Source organism: Pseudopipra pipra, chromosome 16 (assembly GCF_036250125.1).
Source record: "Pseudopipra pipra isolate bDixPip1 chromosome 16, bDixPip1.hap1, whole genome shotgun sequence".
Taxonomy (NCBI): domain Eukaryota; kingdom Metazoa; phylum Chordata; class Aves; order Passeriformes; family Pipridae; genus Pseudopipra; species Pseudopipra pipra.
Genome location: NC_087564.1, coordinates 12,866,961 through 12,886,177, shown reverse-complemented (window position 1 = coordinate 12,886,177; position 19,217 = coordinate 12,866,961). Strand labels below are relative to the sequence as shown.

General features: G+C 41.2%; 1 protein-coding gene across 3 annotated transcripts in view; it reads right to left on the bottom strand.

The window, feature by feature from the left end:
• Nucleotides 1-19,217, bottom strand: part of SDK1 (sidekick cell adhesion molecule 1) — a 395,504-nt gene that overhangs the window by 68,511 nt on the left and 307,776 nt on the right. For all 3 annotated transcript variants that reach the window (XM_064673195.1, XM_064673194.1, XM_064673196.1), the window contains exons 24-29: nt 18,797-18,906; nt 16,207-16,357; nt 14,055-14,292; nt 8,094-8,209; nt 7,636-7,825; nt 5,680-5,778 (exon numbers count right to left, since the gene is read on the bottom strand). In XM_064673195.1, the coding sequence (XP_064529265.1) occupies nt 5,680-5,778; nt 7,636-7,825; nt 8,094-8,209; nt 14,055-14,292; nt 16,207-16,357; nt 18,797-18,906 (904 nt within the window). The remainder of the gene's footprint in view (nt 1-5,679; nt 5,779-7,635; nt 7,826-8,093; nt 8,210-14,054; nt 14,293-16,206; nt 16,358-18,796; nt 18,907-19,217) is intronic.

The following is a 19,217-nucleotide window of genomic DNA, read 5'->3' as shown; positions in this document are numbered from 1 at the left end:
TAAAAGAATAGAAAAGTTGATTTATCTAGTCATTAAAAGATAAGTATGATATCTGGGACATATCCTTGTCAAGCAATTTCCTCTCTTTTCTAAACCTTTGTAAAATATAACATGTAGTTAAAATGTAAGGAGGGAATAAAAAGATAACTATTTACTGCTAAATGGTGGTACTCGTGCTGGAAAGCCAATTACAAACACACTCAGGTTAGGCAAAGGAACACATATCTAGGCCATTATAATATCTTACACAAGAGTGGGTCCATGGCTAGTGTAAAAACTAATTTAGCCATGAGAAAGAGGAAATCACTTGTCACAGCCTGTCTCTCTGACATGCATCCCTGTGAAAAACAGCATCAGCTCTCACTGCCCTCTCCTACCTCTAACGTGTTGTCTGACAGTCTGGGTAAATATCTATTTTCCTGGATATCTCAGGCAGAGTTTACACAATCAGAGCTGTCACCTTTACAGATTTCCTAAGAAAATCAACACTTCCATGGGTCTGATTTTAAGGTAGATAACCAACTTCTACACCTGAATTCATCTCGCTCTTATTGCTACCTACAACCCACCTAAGAGACACCCAGCATTGCATTTTGATCCCCTGCATCCCCTATTGCACAGTTTGGGACAGCCAGGATACAGACTGACATAAAAAGCACTATTTTTACTTTTTCTGAGTGGCACAGAAGACTCAGTATTTAAACTACAGCTTGGATAATAACTGGGGCTAACACAAGATCAAAAAGATAAAATTATTAAGTTGATGAATTCAGCAACAAGGGATGGGAGAAGAAAGGAAATGTTAAGTGAAATCAAACAAGGCAAATCAATAGAGGTAAATGGAAAGTGTTCAAAGAGAAATTAATGTATGCTTGAGGGCTGTAAAAGGCAATTGCTGTAGTGGAGGAATAAGCAGCTTCCTTTCCTCACTAGATTACAACAGTAAGATGTTGCAGATATATTAGAATAAAAAAAATTAAAAAATCAAATGTTATGAATGAAAGTCAAATCTTTAAAAGGTGATCAGAGGAAACTTTTTGGAGAAAGGAGTATCTTACAGAACATGAAGTATCTGGATGGCCAATAAGAGGAATTCATATTATTTTCTTAATTTTTTCCCCATATAGCATCAGATCCCAAATCTCTGCTGCTATTGGGAATGCTGCCATTCACCAGGCCAAACATCACAAAATAACCCCCCCAAAAACCCCTGAAAGTTCAACTCTTCAAGAATTTATTTATTCATTGAACCCAGCTGTTTTTTTTTTTTACTTTAGCATCTTTCTGAGTACTTTTTGCACAACTGTGAGCAGTTCCACGAGCTACACTTTCTCAACTCAATAAATGGCAACAGTCTGAACTGCCTGTGAAATGTTAGGTCACCGTAACACAACCGGTGGATTCCCCAGAGCAAACAGGCGGGAGGATGCCAACACACCATGAATATCAAAAAGCTTTCAAGCTCATCACCACACAAAAAGCCCTTCAGAACTGACAGCACCCGCCCGTGCAGGCCACGGTGCTGCAGAGATACAAACACTTATTAATTTGTCACACGACTGGGGGAAAGGCAAACGATCCTGGGAGGTTACGGGCGGAGCAGCAATCCCGTTTGTTGCCTTCCCTGCTTATCTGTTTCAGGGCCAGCGGGTGTGCAAATGCAGCCTGGGATCAAAACAGGAATTTGCAAACATGGATTACATCCAATTTCGGTTCTAATTCTCGGTGGAGTTCTTACACTTTTTTTCGCAATAAAGCTTCAGGTAAACGCTAAATACCAGGGTACCATGAGGAATACTAACCAGGGCCCAGGAGGATGCAGGTTAAGCTCTCGTTTTTAGGGGAAGCTCATAGCTTGAAGAGCACATATGCACATTAATGCATCATTTATCTTTCATAGTATTTGAAGGAACTATGTGGGTGCTGGCTGAACTGAGTGCAGAAAAGAAGACAGAGTGAAGCCTCAGATGGTTACCATAACACTCCCAAAAGGAGAAAGGGAAACATCTAACAGTCTTCCACTGTAAAATATTTAAACAAACAAACAAGTGGTTTTTTCCCTCTTGGCGCCTGCCAGTATTTCATCCTGCTAATCTCTCTCCGAAATGCTAGAGCGTGTTTTTATATAGATTACAAAAATGTTAGCTGCAAAGGTGCATGTATACTCAGAGGACAAGGCAAGCAGAGCAGGAACATTAGTTCAAAGGCTCTCTATATAAGTTGCTCTTGCAACGCAAGTGGTTTTTCTTTCCAACCCCAAGAGTGAATAGAAGGGCACTGCACAAAATGAGTTCACTTATTTTTCCCAATAACTCTACTTCGATGCACTTGACCCAGGGTGGGTCACAAGGTGTTTTGGAAGTTCATTATAGTAATGAGATTTAAAAAGTGAACGGGAAAAAAAAAACCAACAAAATTTGCAACCTTTCCTTAGAATGCTACATATTGAGGTGTTATCTATTTTTGAAGCACAGCTCACTTCTTAGGAGAGATCACAGAAGTACCCAGCATGAGCAATTTTCACTTTTCTCTCTGCCATTGGCAGGCAACTACTTCCTCCAGGAACCTCAGTATTTCTACCATGGAAAAAAATGAAAGAGTGGGAACTGTTGAATAAAGACAATGGACTTCAAAGAAGTGCACTGGGGGAACTGGCAGGTAACACCCCCCTGGGAAGGAATTCAGGTTTGCTGACCTGAAGAGACAAAAAAAAAAAAAAAAAAGGTACAACAATTCCAACAGAGACAAAAGATGTTAAGAGGCCAATATGTTTGCATTCAGAGCTCACTAATGACCTGAAAATCAAAACTGAATTGGACAAAAGTTGAAACAGGACAAAGGTTTAAGGGAGTGTATAAATAGACAGCACAGGCACATAGGGACAAAAACAGAACAGCTAAAGGGCAAGGTGAGTTATAACCTTAAGGGCATCAAAAGCAATGAGAAAGATTTTATAAATACATTAGAAATCTGAAAGAGAGGAGGAGGACAGGTCAAACAGTGGGAAGAAAAGATAAGCACAAGACAGGTGAGGCTGATACCTCCATTCCTTCATTTTCACACACAACAGAAAGTTGATGCTGACTAGAGACTCAACACAAATCAAAACTGACAACAATATAAGTAGGGATGTAGGCTGGAATAGAGAGCAGGTTAACAAATATTTAGTTAAGCTCGATGTAATCAAGTCAGAAAGGCCTCATGAAATTTGCCCTGCAGTGCTTATATAACTAGAGGGAGCCATCTCTGAATAATTAGCTGTTCTCTTCAAGATCTTGCAGATGACAGGTGACATCCCAAAATGTTACAGAAGGGCAAACAGACTACACTGCCTTTTAAAATGAGGCAAGACCAACTAGAGGAATTATGGACAAATCTAACTCAAGTTCAATACCCAGAAAGATCCTGGAAAAAAAAAAGAGTCAATATACAAGCATCCATGAGGATAATAACGTGCTAAGGAACAGCCAATATCTGTTTGATTGGAGCAAATAATAAATATCAAATAATCTGTTTTCCATTTTGACAGTGTAATTGGCCATGTGGGAAGAGCAGGTATGATCCACATTGACTTTGAGTAAGACTTTAATATGGTTGCACACAGTCCCATCAAAAGCAAACAAGAGAAATAGAATCTAAGAAAAATACTGCACATTTTGAGATGATAAAAAAAAAAAAGTAAAAAACTGTTGCAATCAATGATTTGCTAACAACCTGGGAGGATGTATTAAGTAAGCTCTCATGAGACCTCATGAATGAGTCTGGTTCTAATACTTTCATTAATGGCCTGGCTGATGGAATTGCCAGTCTGCTTGCAAACTCCAAAAATGACACCAAGCTGTGAGTGGCTGTGTGCACTTTAGAGGACAAGAGTGTCATTTAAAGAGATCTTGGTAACGAAGAGAAATGGTCTGGAATCAGTGAGATGAAATTCAATAAAGGCATCTGTGAATTAACTTAAAGAGAAAAAGCTTAATGTACTTGTAAAGGAAGGACTGGCTGACCTGGAAGTGTACTGAGGAAAAGGGCAGGAATTAATAGTGGGACATAAACCTACTCAGTTACACCATCAGTGTAGTCAAGGACTGCATGAAGTATACTGGGATGTATTACTGGGAATGGACTGTGAAAGTCATTGGAAACAATGACAGACACTAAACATGCCAAAGATTTTTTTAAGGGACACCCTCCCCCTTTCATTCCAACCCTGCACTTGTACAATTTTACCATCAACATAATGGCAATGAGTAAGAACCAGCTGAGGGGGGATGCACTGCACAAAGAATTCTGCAAAGACAGAATAAAGGAGAGTTCCTCCTCCACCAAGCTTGCAACTTCAGCAAATGAAGCTGACAAAGTGCAGCAACGTGAGAGGTTGGGAACACAGTCGGGGGAGCAAAATGTCTTTTGTGCTTTCTCATCATTTCTATCAAATGATTTTTTTTTTCTCCTTAACCACATCCTGTGATTCAAATCCCAATCTCTGCTGAGAGCAAGTTCTAGGTCACACAGTTCCTTTAAAAAAAAAAGCAACATATCAAACCCACAAGACAACCTGGAAGCCAATCTTCCTTGAGCTGCAGAGAAACCCTGCAAGGATCCATCTCTGGCAGCTCACTGCTGCCAAGCTTCACACAGACTCTTCCTCGTGCTCAGAAAATCCTGCAGTGTCTGCCTTTGGATGCCATTTGATGACTTTCCTGCATCTTCAGGTGCCAGGATCACTTTGGTAAATAACACACCTGAGCAAACACTGAGTTCTGGACCCAAGATTTAAGCCCAATGCAGGACCAGTCCTGTATTTAAGGGATGCCACCAATGCAGGAGCATTTTAAGCAAGTGCCCTCTACCCAGCAAGGGAGGCTTTAGGAAATATTGCTAAAAGCCTACACATGAACCTGAATGGGCAGTGCAATTAGAAGCAGAAAGGTCTGTCAGATTGAGAACTAGACAAAAAACCAAAAGCTTTTGCTTCTGTTTTTAGAATTGAGACAATAATCTTTACTCACCAGCTAGAACTACGGTAAAATGTGTTTAACATCAGCAGAGAACACAAAATTCCTGGGTAACTATGAACTACATTAATTTTAGAGGTAGCAATGGATTCTTACATTATAAAAGTCTTCATGTTTTAAGTACAAGTAGTGGCTGGTGAACATATTGCCAAGGTAACCCAAGAGTTACGAGAGCAGGAAGCTGAGAAGGTTTTTCACAAATTCCTGTCGTGCCTTGCTGCCTCTCATGTCCTTGATGAAAAGCCAAATATGATTTAACTCCTTGTGACCTGTCAGACAGTATTATCCAAAGGAAGCAATAAAAAGGAAGCACACATGATACTGAAACATCGGGCATGCCTGGCAAGGGTGGGGAAAATCCAGGTCTCCAGGCAGTTTACCCAACAGTCATCCAGACAGGTTACCAACCCAAATGCAGATGGGAAGAGGGATGACATTCAAACACAGTGCCTGAATGATACCAGATTCTGGCTCAAGAAAACACAAACCATGGAGCCACACAGACTTTTCTCCTCACCACAGTCTCGCAGCTGACACCGACATATTTTCTTTTCTTTAGGCCACAGATCTGCTTATATGCAAGGGGAAGGAAAACTCAGTGGCTGCAGCTTGCTCTGATCTCCAGCCCTCTCCTCCCAGCCCAGGGTTTGCTGCTCCATCTTACCCAGAATGATTCCATTGGGCTCCTCTGGTGGCTGCCAAACAATCCGCACGGATGTCAGCCTCACCTCGGGGAACACCAGCCTCACAGGGGGGCCAGGGGCTGGAAAGAAAAACAGAGATCATGGCAGCAAGGATTGTATGTTAGAGGGGTTACAAGTGTTCTGCTCACCCTGTACAGAATTACAGCCCAGGCTGTAGATCCCCAGTACGTAAATGGTTGGGAGCACCTATGCATGTACATAATATAAATTTATTCTGAGGAGTCCTGTCCATGGCCAATGTCTCCAACACTCAGGAATACCAAACATGACACAGAATCTGCACCTTATAGTGTTTTTCTACTGCACCAGGAGCTCTGAACCCTGAATGATTTTTCTCACAGCAGCATCACCACTGGTGTAGCTGAGAACATACTATAAAGCAAGTCACTGAGCTGCCTTTACAGAATTATATAGCTTAATCCACTTCATACCTGTTGGAATTGAATAATATCCCCTCTCTGTGTCATCAGCACTGGCTTTGAACTGCTTCCTGACATAACATTTGCATCTTAAACACTCAGGTGTGAGCAGGAGAACCCGAGGCAGGTGAGACGCACATTAACACAGGCTGTGCTGACCATCCCGGGTCCACGAGGTGAGGAGATGCTAATTCATACATTAGCATCCACGAAATTTCCCCTTCAGCACAAATTCCACCTGCATTACTCCTGGTGATACTTTTAATTAAGTCGAGCCCAGAGGAGACACAACATATTTATGTCAGGGGTATGGAGATGGAAGAACAATTTGTTTCATTTGCCAACATGCACTTAAGGAGGGAACTGCTATAATGGGGTTATCCAAAACAAACAGTTCTAAGTATTTCTCATTACAGCCCAATATGTACATTTCATGGAGTGCTTTTTCTCTCCCTGAAGAGTTCTGCTAACAGTAATTTTTCTAATTTTTCCTTTCATAGAGAAGCCAGGTCCCCACACAGGCAGTATGCTAAGAAAAAGGCTAAAAAAATGTCAGGGAGCTGCTGTCCCTGTTCTTGTCCCTTCCTGCTCCTACTCCTTTCTTCCCTGCACAGAAAATGTTTCATTAAGCCAGATGTGGGAATGTTTTCAGCCCAACCAGAGTACCTTAATGAAGTTACTAGTAGAAACCAATGTTTATTCCTTTACTATTGAGAAAAATTTCAATGCAAAAGAGAGAGAGACTTAAATAGAAGCCTCCCACGCTGATATGAATCTATTTATTCCTGAAAAGGTAATGAAACTAAAACTAGTTTTAGCATCCACAAAGGCAAAAATATTTTAAGTGCTGAACTAAATTTCTGTAGAATTCCATCATCAGGAATGCTCCCACCACACCAGTGTGCCCAGGGAGCACTGGGGCAAGGGGCTTGCTTGGGTTCCTTCAATACATCCAACTGCACTGGGAAGCCTCTGAGCTTATGGGAAGCGCTGGAGGCAGCTGCAAAAGGAAGCTGGTATGATCATCTTCCAGGGTCAATGTCTTATTCTTTTTGGGGAAAAAAAAAAAGGAGAATGGATTACTGAAGTTGCAAATGCCATCTTTCTCCTTCAGTCCAATCAGACCCAGATTTGTTTATAGCTTTCAATTGCAGCACTCTTTTTAATTTTTTTAGCATGATTGAACTTCAATAAGAATTTATAATTGGGCTCTAAAGTTGTTTTCAATACAAATTATCTACACCAAGCTTCAGAGTTCAATTTTTAAAGTTTTTTTCCTCTTCACTAGCTGCAGGGAAGGAGCCCATGACCAATGGAATAGTGCTGAGTTATCCTATTATGGTTGAAGTCCTTTGGGATCAAAGTTGGAAAAAAAAATTTCCCCCAAAATCCAAGCAGCCTTAGAGCAGTTGTCAGCTACACTTGTACCACTAAAACAAAGCAGTGGTAAAAGGCTGGACCAAGTAAAATGGTTGTTTTGGTGACCTTGGAACTCACCATCATCCTTGGTTCTCTCTATCACTGCAGGAGAGCTGGGGACTCCATCCCCAATCCGAGTGAACGCCAACACCTGGATCTCGTAGAGGACGAACTTCCGCAGGCCGGAGAGCAGGACAGACTGGGTGTGGTTCCCTCTCACTGTCTGGCTCTTTGGTTCAGAGTCCAAATCTTTTGCTTTGAAAAGTATCTGCAGGATAAACGCGGACGAAATACAGAAGGAAGCAGATTGTTGCACGAGGACCAGAGAGAGGGACACGCATTTTAGATTCCTCCTTTTCACACAGTGTAAAATGAGATTATATTCACCTCTCACTCCTTTCAAAGACAACACATTTTCTGTATCTTCTCCAGCTGACTTTGTAATAATATGAATATGCAGCAGGTGAATATTACATAACAAATATAACAAAATCATTTCCTGTTAATGCATTAAAAATCAATGTGAAACTCCGTACCTTGTACCCCAGGATGAGACCATTCTGCTCAGACTCGGGGACTGCAGCCCACGTCAGCAGGATCTGGGTGGAACTCACGGCTTCAGCAGTGACATTCTCAGGAGGAGCGGAGGGAACTGGAATAACATGGCATTACCAAAGAGCAGAAATAGGTAAGACAGATCAGATCATTTTGCTCCATCTGCTTAGGATTCTCCCAGACTCCCACAGAAGAGTATTCAGACCCAAAAAGACTGGAATACGTTCTAGACAACCCCTTCTCCTCTTGTATTCATTCTACATCATCTTTATATTTCAGCCTGTCTCACAATTTCTTGCCAGTTCATCTCAGAAATGACAATGTTTGTAAAGAGCTAAACATTTAATACTTTTCAGTGTCTACAGACAGACAGTAAATATTGACAGCTAAGAATAAATTTCAAGCTCTATATATTTGCAGTAATTAGAACCAAGTTTAAATTGCTGGACTGCTCCAGAAGTCTATCTCCTAGTATTTCTTTCCCACACATTTTATTTCCCTATGCCAAAAGCTGGAAATCTTTCTGAATGGGAGTTTATCTTATAGCACGATCTGTTTTAACAAGAAGTTTTACGCCATCCTGGCTTCCTATATTATCAGAAAGGAAATTATAGCATCTTGTCTGGAGCTAGCAATAATTTCCCCCACTGGATTGCACTCCCAGTTCAGTAAGAAGTTCTTTAACCTCTGAGCCTCTTGATGATGTGAGAGCACTCAACATTTGCAATACCTCAATTACAGACGGATACATTAACACGAGGTGTATTTTCAGGGATTGATACGGTGTCAATGAGAGATGCCTATTTCATTTATGTTGCAAAATCGGCTCTTATGAAACCAGAAACATCATTAGAACTGATGGCACAGGAACACTGTAATTTTCTCTGACTCCAGAGAAGAGCAAACTTGCATTTTCCCCGTGCCATTAAAACTCGGAGAGCTGCAGAACCACACAACTGCAGGCTTTTGTAGGCAAGCCTAATAGCATGTCACGTTATGCAAGCAGGATCTGAGGCTATTTTTAAGAGTTCACATTTTATGCTGCCCTTTCGCATTCTTTCCCTGTGGCATTTCCAACATCTGAAGGGTACAATCTTTTCTAAAGCCTGATACACCTGTCAGACCTCAAGAGAACATTCCCCAAGTTATGTTACACAAGCACTTAGGGACAGTAAGGCTTGATTAGGTCCTGAATCTATCACAAAAAGGAGCACAAATCTCTGCCAAAAGGAATGCTTTCCTGGCTGTCCAAATGAAAGAACAGACCTTCTGTTTTGCAGGCGAGCTCCTGAAGCTCCTAGCAACATGAACGAGACAATGAGTATGACACCAGAATTAATATAAATTGAAACCTCTCCCCCCCCCCAAAATGTACCACTCCCACCCTTGTGCACTCAAGGTTAACAGCAGAGATAGTAATTTCTGAAACAATTTCCCTGTTACCAATTATTTGGGACATGAGAAACAGAGCACCATCACACAACACTGCAGCAGACTAAAATCCAATTTTTTTTCCCCTCCAACACTGAAGTGACTTTTTTTTTTTCTTAAATCTTTTGCTAGATTTATCCCCCACAAGGATATAATTATGTTTAAGGAAAATAGATTGCCAGGAGCCATGAATGTCTTTGGATAGCTGCCATTACTTTATCTGTAGATCTTCACAAAGAGCTACTCCCACATGAATCACTTCTGGAGAGAGAAAGGGTGGAGGTGGGTCGCAGGGAACCAGGATGTGTAGAGGAAAGAAGCCCTTTCCAGCCACATTTATTTTTATTTTATCTGTTTTGAAGCCTTTTGAGAAAGAAAAAAGTTACTTTATTTTACAAATATTTCTTTTCCTCTTTGATCAGCAGCCATGAGCTGTCCTGAATTCACAGAAGGTGGAGGCTGTGCCCGGGCTGGCCCTGAGTGCACCCTCACTTTGAGGTGTGTGTGATCAGGCTGCTGGCAGGGGCACTCAAAAGCTGACAAAGGAGAGAATGGTCTGTCTGAAGGTTCATTAGCCCAGACTCTGCTCAATTCCCAGTGACAGAGCAGCTAAATGTCCCCTCTCCTGGAAGGGAATCTAAATCCAATGCCTAAATGGCAAAAATCCTCATGTTCATTGAGTGTCCTTTAACTGTTCAGTTCTCATATCAGCGCTGAGAATTTTATTCTAATATGGACGGATGAATTCAGGACCTGCAAATGATTTTATGGATCTTATTGTTGCCAGTCTTTTATCAAGTAACAGACTTTGATCGACCCTTTAAGAATTAATTGAAACATAACCTTCATTTTTCTGACCCTTCTCCTCTCTCAGGAAGCCACGATTCAAAGAAATTATAGTTTGCTAAGACTAATTAGTGAGTGAGGCACATAATCCCTCTTTCCTCTGCAAGCTCCCTTCTCTAATGCTGGTTTCCTTAACTGTTGCACTGAAGACTTTGTTATAAGCTCCAAAGCTGAGTTCTCATTAGTAACCTGCAAGAATAGTACAGAAGCCAAGCAACAGTGTCCAAAAAAATCCCAGAGCTTTAACAAAATGAACCGGAAACGCTGAAACTAAACGATGAGCTAATCCAGCAAACTGCCAGCTGCACGGTGCACTTCTGAAGATCAAACGTAGGAAATTATAGAGTTACTGGCACTTTGCACTGCAACTTCAATAAGAGCTCAAGTTTTAAGGTTATCCATGTTGGCATCTAAGATCATGCATCCTCTTTCTACATCTGACATAGCCACATTTGATGTATAGCAAATTATGTCGTTTTATGTCTCTAACTGGGCCAAAAGCAGCTTTTAATAAGCTAGCCTGTATTCTGGCTTTCTAAGAAAGCTACAGAGTGGGATGCAGTGGTTCTCTCCATTTTTGCAGCTCATTTTAGCTGCACATCCCTCACTCTTTTTTGCAAGCAAAAATTAGAGCGGCATATTGTACCTCTGATGTCAACTAAGAAGTGCAAACTTCCAGCAAGCTATGTGGCAAAAGTAGCATAGCTACAGCACACATCCATTTTGCCCATAAAATTAGATATTGCAGGCCAAATTCTCAGCTTGTATAAACCGACAAATTCCCACAGTGACATTGGACCACATTTGAATTAGCAGGCGATGCTTTATCACGGCACAGTAAGTGCTTCGTGAAGGTCAGTCTCCAAAGCACCAGGAGATTGATCCTTGCCATGGATGTGTGACCATGCTCCTAGAGCAGCTCATCCTGTAAGAAGAGTATACACATTCATGCAGCTGAATATTAAGAGCACAAAAATCCATTAAGGCGCTGGGTTAGGTGTACTGGAGATGAATTTTTTGAGAACAAGAGGGTCTGTAAGAGGAAGCAGCCCTGCCAAGGCTGTTCTAATACATCAGATGTCTTTGTATTTTTTTCCTTTCTCTATATTTTCCTACAACTGTTGTCAATTTATTGAGTGGAATCTGAGCTTGTTACTCTGCAGTTATTTTACACTGTAAAATTTAATGAGCTATTTAATTTCTAATGTTATAAAAAACATTTTGGATTGATAAAACCCATCCTGTTTAAAAATTCTAATTAATCTCCCTTCATCTTCAGCTGCTTGCAACCCTACCTCAGATTTTCATTTTAGGGTTTTCTAACTGTTTTTCAAGTCTGGGTTACCAAAGCCTACAGGATTATTTATTCTCTCATAGTTTCTTTGTTTTCTTTGGTTTTATACTCAAGAGCATCAGAAAGCAGTGAGTACCTGTAATGACACACTCCACTATTGTTGGCATGTGTGCTCAGCTATTAGTGATGGGATTGCACAACCTAAAATAAACAGAAGTGCTCAAGTACAGCTTTATTTTCAATAAAGATTTTGAACTTCAGTGGCTGCACTGTCATCAGGTGCCATGACCTGGTTTAGTGCCCAGGCTTTAACTCCTGAACTCCTTGGACAACGTCAAATAGAACTGTGAGTTCTGTCAATGAACCACCACATAATCCTGGCCAAGGCTCCTCTGGCCAGCTGTGAGGGATGTTTACAATCCACAGCACCAGCAAAAACAACTTCCCTGACTCTGTATCTAAAAAACAGAAAGAGAAATATTTAGGACACCTGCTTTTGAAGCGCTTTGAAAACATAAGCGATAAACAGAATTTTTCTTATAGTTCAGAAGACAGACCTAAAAGTGCTTTGACCTTTCTCTCTGGCTTTAAATATCTTTTATTTGCATTTTAACCCCATTTGACTGTGCATACAGGTTAATTCCAGATTCCCTGAAGTGCTTTCATACAGCCTGCTGCTATGCCAGCGTGTCTTGTATATTCTAAATCTAAGAAGATACAGCCAAAAGTCTGAGCCCTGACTTGCTCTGTGCAGGGAATCAGATGTCAGTATCAAAGAAAACACTTGGAAAAAACCAAATGAGTCCTTACGCCCAAATCACAGCTTTGTGCTATTTTGATCCTGGTTTCTGTGTGTGCCTCCTACAATCAGTTTCAAGTCAACCTTCTCTTAATACTGCCAGAGAAAATGCCAAATCCACGAGTAACCTCTGATCTTTAGATGCTGAGCAGGAGCACTGTAATCCTAAGGTTTTATGAAATGACTTAATCTCAGCATTTACTACATTTCAAAAGAAGTGTTTGAAGAGCAGCGGAAAGGAGAAAGTGGAGGATGAGATATCTTTTTATTATGACACAGAACACTTCAGAACTGTTTTGCCTGGGTCGTGCTATCTCTAACTCCAGCACAAGCCTTGTTTAAAATACCTCTGGCAACAGCTTTCCAATTACTACTTCCCAAAAAGCTGCACTTTAATGGAGGGGGATGACTTTGTTTAGCCTTCTCCCTGGCTAGTTCAAAGGGGAGTTATCTGAACCAGCAGACCAAACCCTGCCGTGAGTGTTCATGCTTCCCACCAAGTAACACTGCGTGGTACCCAGTGCACAGACATGCATATGTAAGGGTAGGGTATGCATAGGATTAAATCCCGAAACTTTTTTAATGAAGAAAAATCGGAAAAAGTAACAAGAAAAAATATTGGTGTTGAATCTTGCATAAATACAGGTCATAAAGAGCTGTTACTATTAAACTTTTAAACCATATATGTCACCTACTTTGTTACTTACTTGAAATATAAATTTTAATTTCCCAGATGCACATAGGGCAGGTTTGGAAATAGGTTTTGTGGAAGTCAACTGCTAGAGAGCAGCTTTTCAACATCTGCCTTTATTGTTGCTACTTGAGCAAACAGCAATTTACTGTTTCCTGAGAGTGACAGTTTCCTTCTGATATTTGAAGTCTGTGCTTGCCTGGACAATTCAAGTTGACAATACAGTCCTTGTGCTCTAAGTCTATAAGCAGGTTATATCTATAAAGCCTTGTACACACAATTTTGGAAGGCAGGTTTGAAAACGTGCCATCAAAATCTCAGATAATTATTTCATTTCCGTCTGTGTAATCATCTCTCTGAAGTGACTTGTGCCCTTTTAGAAATATTTGATGCTTGAAATGAAACTTCAGGTAACCACAGCTGTGAGAAAATCTGCCTCAGAGGAAAGAGGGAAAATTAGGGGCAATGGGGTACTGGGGAGGAAGAGGAGGCAGGAGAAAGCAACTCAACCAGAGAAATCTGTATACAAGCTTCTCCTTGTGTTGTCCATACTGCTGCCAAACTGGGGCAGGAATGGGGAGAGGTTGTTTTGTTTGCTTTAAATGAATAACCTGCAGGTTTGTGCATGACAGCAGGATAGGAATGAAAAATAAATAACTCCTCCAAATGTCTCTCTATATGTCTTTTTACCTTTAGTGCATCTAGAGATTGGGGTTTTTTAATTTCACTTTTGATTTAATGGATCAGCAAGCAAAAAAAACCCACCCAACAGCAATGACACACCAAACCAAAAAAAAATTAATTAAAAGCTGAACAAAAGGGCAGAAAAGCAGCGAATTCTCAGGTGTGCCTGTTCCAGAAGCTTTGGTGCTTTCACTCACCAGACTCCCGGGTACGGCCCCTCACGACCTCGCTCCACGGCCCTGCCCCGATGGCGTTGAAGGCCTGGATCTGCAGCTCGTACTCTGTCCACTCCTCCAGGTCTTCAACCGTGTACTCCCTCTCCAGTCTGTCATTAATGACCTTCGTGAGGACAGGGGACTGCAGGTCCACACGCCAGAACTTGATCCTGTACCCCACGGACTCTGGGTTGCCGTTGTACTGCGTGTCAGGGAGGGGCTGGAAACGACAAGGAGAAACACAGGATTCCTGTCAGAACACACTGCCAGGGCTTTCCAAACTATATTCCAAGGCTGCCCGGACTCATTTAAGGCCATAGGAAGGCAAAAAAGATCAAGAGGTTGATTTTCTGTTTTATATTTCATTTCTGTGCTGCTTGAAATTTTCTTTTAATTTTTACCTTCATTTTGAGCTCACAAAACCAAGCCATTTGCTGTGGGTGTATCAACAGAGATGATACGAATATAATATATTTCAGAGCTTTGTGATTAATTATGGAAATGAATGATAAATTGCTGAAGCATGTGACAAATTCATTTATCGTACTTTATTTCTTTTTTTTTTTTTTTTACTGACTCTCTGCCTACTCATTTATCAGCAGAGATTCATTCTAGTATTCTAACTCCCCAAGCAATTTCAGAGATTAAAATATGAAATAATTAGCCTACTTCACGAAGTTTAGAGTTTTTCTGCTGTAAAACTAACTGCATGATGCCACGGATGGCTGAGATTCAGTTCTGATTCACTGGGAAAGCTGGATACACATTAACATTTCACAGCTTAAAAGACTGTACCCTGCAGGCAAGCAGGGCTAGAAACGTGACCCTTATTCTGTAGGAAGGGAGGAATTCCCAGCTCCCAGGGGGACACAAATTCACCTGCAGGTCTTGAAATAAAAGAGATTGAACACTTTCAAATATTGATGTTATTAAGCATGGAAATGGTTTATCAGGTCATTTTTAAACGTGGTTGCTGTTCCTCCTGAACCCTGCACAGTTTGACTAAAGAAAAACAGCCTTCCAGGTAGCACAGTCTTAATGCTTTAAAGTCTCTTTTAAATGTTTTAAAGTCAAGGTTGTCTCTTAAAACAACCTTGAGTTAATTTTGATGGGAGATATGTAGGTCTGGATACAGAACCAGAGGTGTAACAATGTGGGCATGTTATTCACACACAAAAGCCACCAGAGAGTTACATGTGTCCTATCAAAGGAACTGCAATGGTTCTTCTATGGATGGTGAGGTGACACCTTCAAGTCTGATATTTTGGTCTTGCAAGGTTCAGAATTAAGTGCAGTGTCCTGCTGAGAAAATGGAATTATTCCTTTCTGAGCAGGAGAAAAGCCCTCTTGCTTCCAGCCTGATTTTGACTTCCAGCCATAATGAGTTTATGCATGGAAAAGCTAACATTTGGGCAAAAGGAAACCTGTGCTTCATCAACTTCACACCACAGTAACCCCAGTGGAAAATTCTGCCTAACAGGGGTGAAGAAAAACCATTCTGGAGCAGGTTAATTGCCAAGTAAATCCCAGCGTGGCAGCTCTGCAGGTAACTGAGACAGCCAAAGGGGTAAAAGGATGTCAGCAACCACAGCATCTTCCCCATTAATCATTCATCTCTGCATTTTATCACACAATTCCCCACCCTTTCAAATAAACACAATCTTCCTACAGGGGTGTAACGTGCCAGCTTTGCCGCTGTTGGACCCCAGCTCTCAGTACCACGGGACGGCTGCCAACGGCCAGGATGCACCTTCTGGGGACCGTTTTGTACAGAGCAAACAACCGAGCCCTGGAAAGCTGCAAATTGGCTCAAGTGTTACATTCCTGCCCCACGTGTTGACCCAGAGGGTGGTACTGGAGAGCCTCAAAGCCGAGGTTTCACACACAGCGCCCATTCCCCTGATGAGGTGGCAGGAATAGCGGCAGTAGGCAATTTATTTGATTAATAAGGCACTTAAGGTAAGTCTCAGATTTCCGACTATTCAGAGAAAGGAAATAATTTTGCTGTTAGTCCTCGTGCTGGATGCAGGCAGGAGGCACTCTGGAGTGCTGGCCTGACCCCGGGGGGAAGCAGCCGCATCCCAAGCCCCGGTACCCGGCTCCCCTCCATCCCTGTCCCCCCCGTGCTGCTCACCACCCATCGCAGCCACAGGCTGGTCTCGCTGGCCGTGCGCACGGTGACGCTCCCAGGGGACACATCTGGAGGGGCCTGCAGCGTCTGGATGACCCTGGAGGGCTGGCTCAGGGGGCTGGGACCCACCACGTTCACCTGCCTCATCCGGAACCTGGAGCGGGAGCAGAGACGCAGCGTGTGCTTGTAAGACCTCAGCCAACCATTTCCCATTTCCAGGATGGGGGAAAAGATGGGAGAATACAAATTAGGGCTCTCTAAAATGTTCCACAAAGGTCGTTGCACGCAGGTCCCCTTTGTATTCGCTGCTGAAAGCTTTATGGTAACTGCTCTCAGATCCTCTCAGGTATTTAAAAAATGAAAATGAGATTAGCTTAGGGTCTATTAGAAACTTAGGTATTTGTGTGAGAAATTTATGTTAATTATACCAGGCCTGATGAGCTTATGCTGGCAGTAAGTGATTTTCTCTTGCGATGCTTATACAATACATTCAGAAAGGTATTAAAATATCAAACTTTGGATAGTCTCATTCCCTGTCAATATAAAGAATATTCTAGTGATAACATTTCCCCTCAATTACTCATTGAAAGAGGCTGATTTATCCCCGTGCTGCATATTCAGCCTTCCTGCACAAGAAAGATTAAGTTATTTAATATGGATATGCATCTTTAAAAAATACCCTGTCTGCTTGAAACTGTCTCTCCCACAATAGAAATCCCCTATTGGGTCACAAAAGATTTAGGGAAATCTCTTTTACAGGCAGCACCAAGTAATTAAGATGTGCTGTACATTTCAGATACTCTCACCAGTCATAAGCAATTGGAAGTACCCAGCACTTGCACATAAACTTGACCTGTTCATACACACTAAACACTTAATTTTGAGACCTAACGACTGAGCTTGGGAAAAGGATGAGCTAGTTAACACAGCAGTGTTTATTTACCTGCTCTGATCTCCCTGCAAATTGCACTAAAGGAAACATATTAAACAAATACTGTCCTGATTTCATACTCAAGCATTAGCCCGAAATATAGAAAAGCAGATGGCCTGTAAAGATGTGTCTGATAATCAGCTCTCATGGTGTCTTTCCTCAGTGGGCAATGACTAAAGCTGACCAAGGGACGAAAAAATCCATTTGGCAACAACTTTCTAGGTTTCAAAAATCTGTATAAAATTGCTGAACACTGAAGCAACCCCAAAAAAAGCTCCTTTCTGTGCCTGCATGAGAGGAAAAAACCCAGGCAAAATTCAAGGAGCTGCTTTACAATGAAAAAACTGAAATAAAATTCTCCTCTCAGAGAAGAACTGGATGTGTGAAAGATCTCAGCATAATTTGGATCCCTCCAGAATTTAATGAATACAAGAGAGAAACGAGATACAGGAATAAGATTAAACTGAAAATTTTAAAAACAGAAAAAACTAATTCCCCCAAATCTCTCATATACTTCCTCACTACTTTCTATCCCAAAGACATTTCTCCATGCACCTGGCTGGGTGTGCAAGTCTTCCTTACTCTTTGTGGACAGTGAACCTTGAACTCTGGTACAACCTGCACTTTACTGCTTTCAGCCTTCAGGATCCACCTTTATGAGGACAGCAAAATCCTCTTAACCTGAAGATAAATTTTCCTAAACCTCTGCACCAGAAATCTCTGGTCAAGTTCAAAGAAATTTTCAAAGAGCTCTTAGTGAAACGTTTAGCTCTGGAAGATGAGGTTTAAAACACTTCAGTGGAGAGTTAGTGAGAAATTCAGTGTGTTCTTACGTTTGTGACCAAGAGAAGAAAATTAGCCAGCACTGGATCAGTTGTAAATTATATGAGCTCTACTTGGTTGCACCTACTACCAGCTTACAACAGCACATGGGTTAGTTAATAGGCCCTTCAGCCAGCACAAAATGGACAAGTTTCTAGTAAGCTGATTTAACACTTGCCACTAGATCTCCTTGCAACCAGCCTTTACATTAGCAAGCTGGTTCATGGAAGTATTTTTCATTAGGATTGAGTACCTCAAATTCTCCAGTCTTGTCTATACTACAGCAATGCATGGCTTGGATTGAATTGATTTAAAAATCAATCTTGTTTAACTGGGGTGGACCCATAATGCAGATCCACTTCAATCACTTTAAGCACTGCATATATCTATTAAGCTTAACTTGGTAAATTCTTATAAACAAAGGTTTCATCTAACTGATGTTACCAAATTAAGTTAAATCAATAAAAAGATGTTTAGACTGATGTAAATATGTAATTACAGGTTTGCACCAGCTTAACTACAATTGATTTGTCACTGGCTGATGTTACACTGGTGTTCCCTTCAGAGGAAGGAAGTCACAGGGCAGCAGTTACTCCTAAAAACATTTAACTGTGCACTTGAATTTCCTTTTTAATGTTATGAACTGCACTGTATGGAAATTACAATTAACAACATCAGATTAGCAATTTTAAGTATTAACTATGAAAACAGCAAACCTTTTCCCTTTTGTTCAGATTATAAAACCCAGCCAGCTGTTTCTGATTAGGAAAGCTGTTCCATGTTGCTATTTATTCATTTTTTTTTTTTTTTATTTTGCAGCTAATTACCTGCTGTTCTTACCTGTAATGAGTGTAAGGAGTAAGGTTTGGTACCTCCAGCATCTGAGCATCAGGTTCATTCTCCACCTCATGAAGACTCACCCATTCTTCCTCATCACCCAGCACACCAACCTGAACAAGGGAAAGGTAAGAAGGAATACAAATCAGACTATACATATATATAAAAATAAATATATAGAACCACTTTTACAATGTATGTCATCACAGCAGTGGAAGCACAAATGCTGTTAAACACGTACTATCCAGTTAATACTAATTTCTTACACGACAAGGCACTAGTTATTTGTAAAGAGAAAACACAGCCAAGTTAGCCAAGTTTTCTTGTACCTGTTGGGACTTTACTGGGTCCTGTGATAAGATCTATTCCAGAAAAACACTATGAGAGTGGTAATACCCTGTTCAATTTTGCTGCCACAATACGA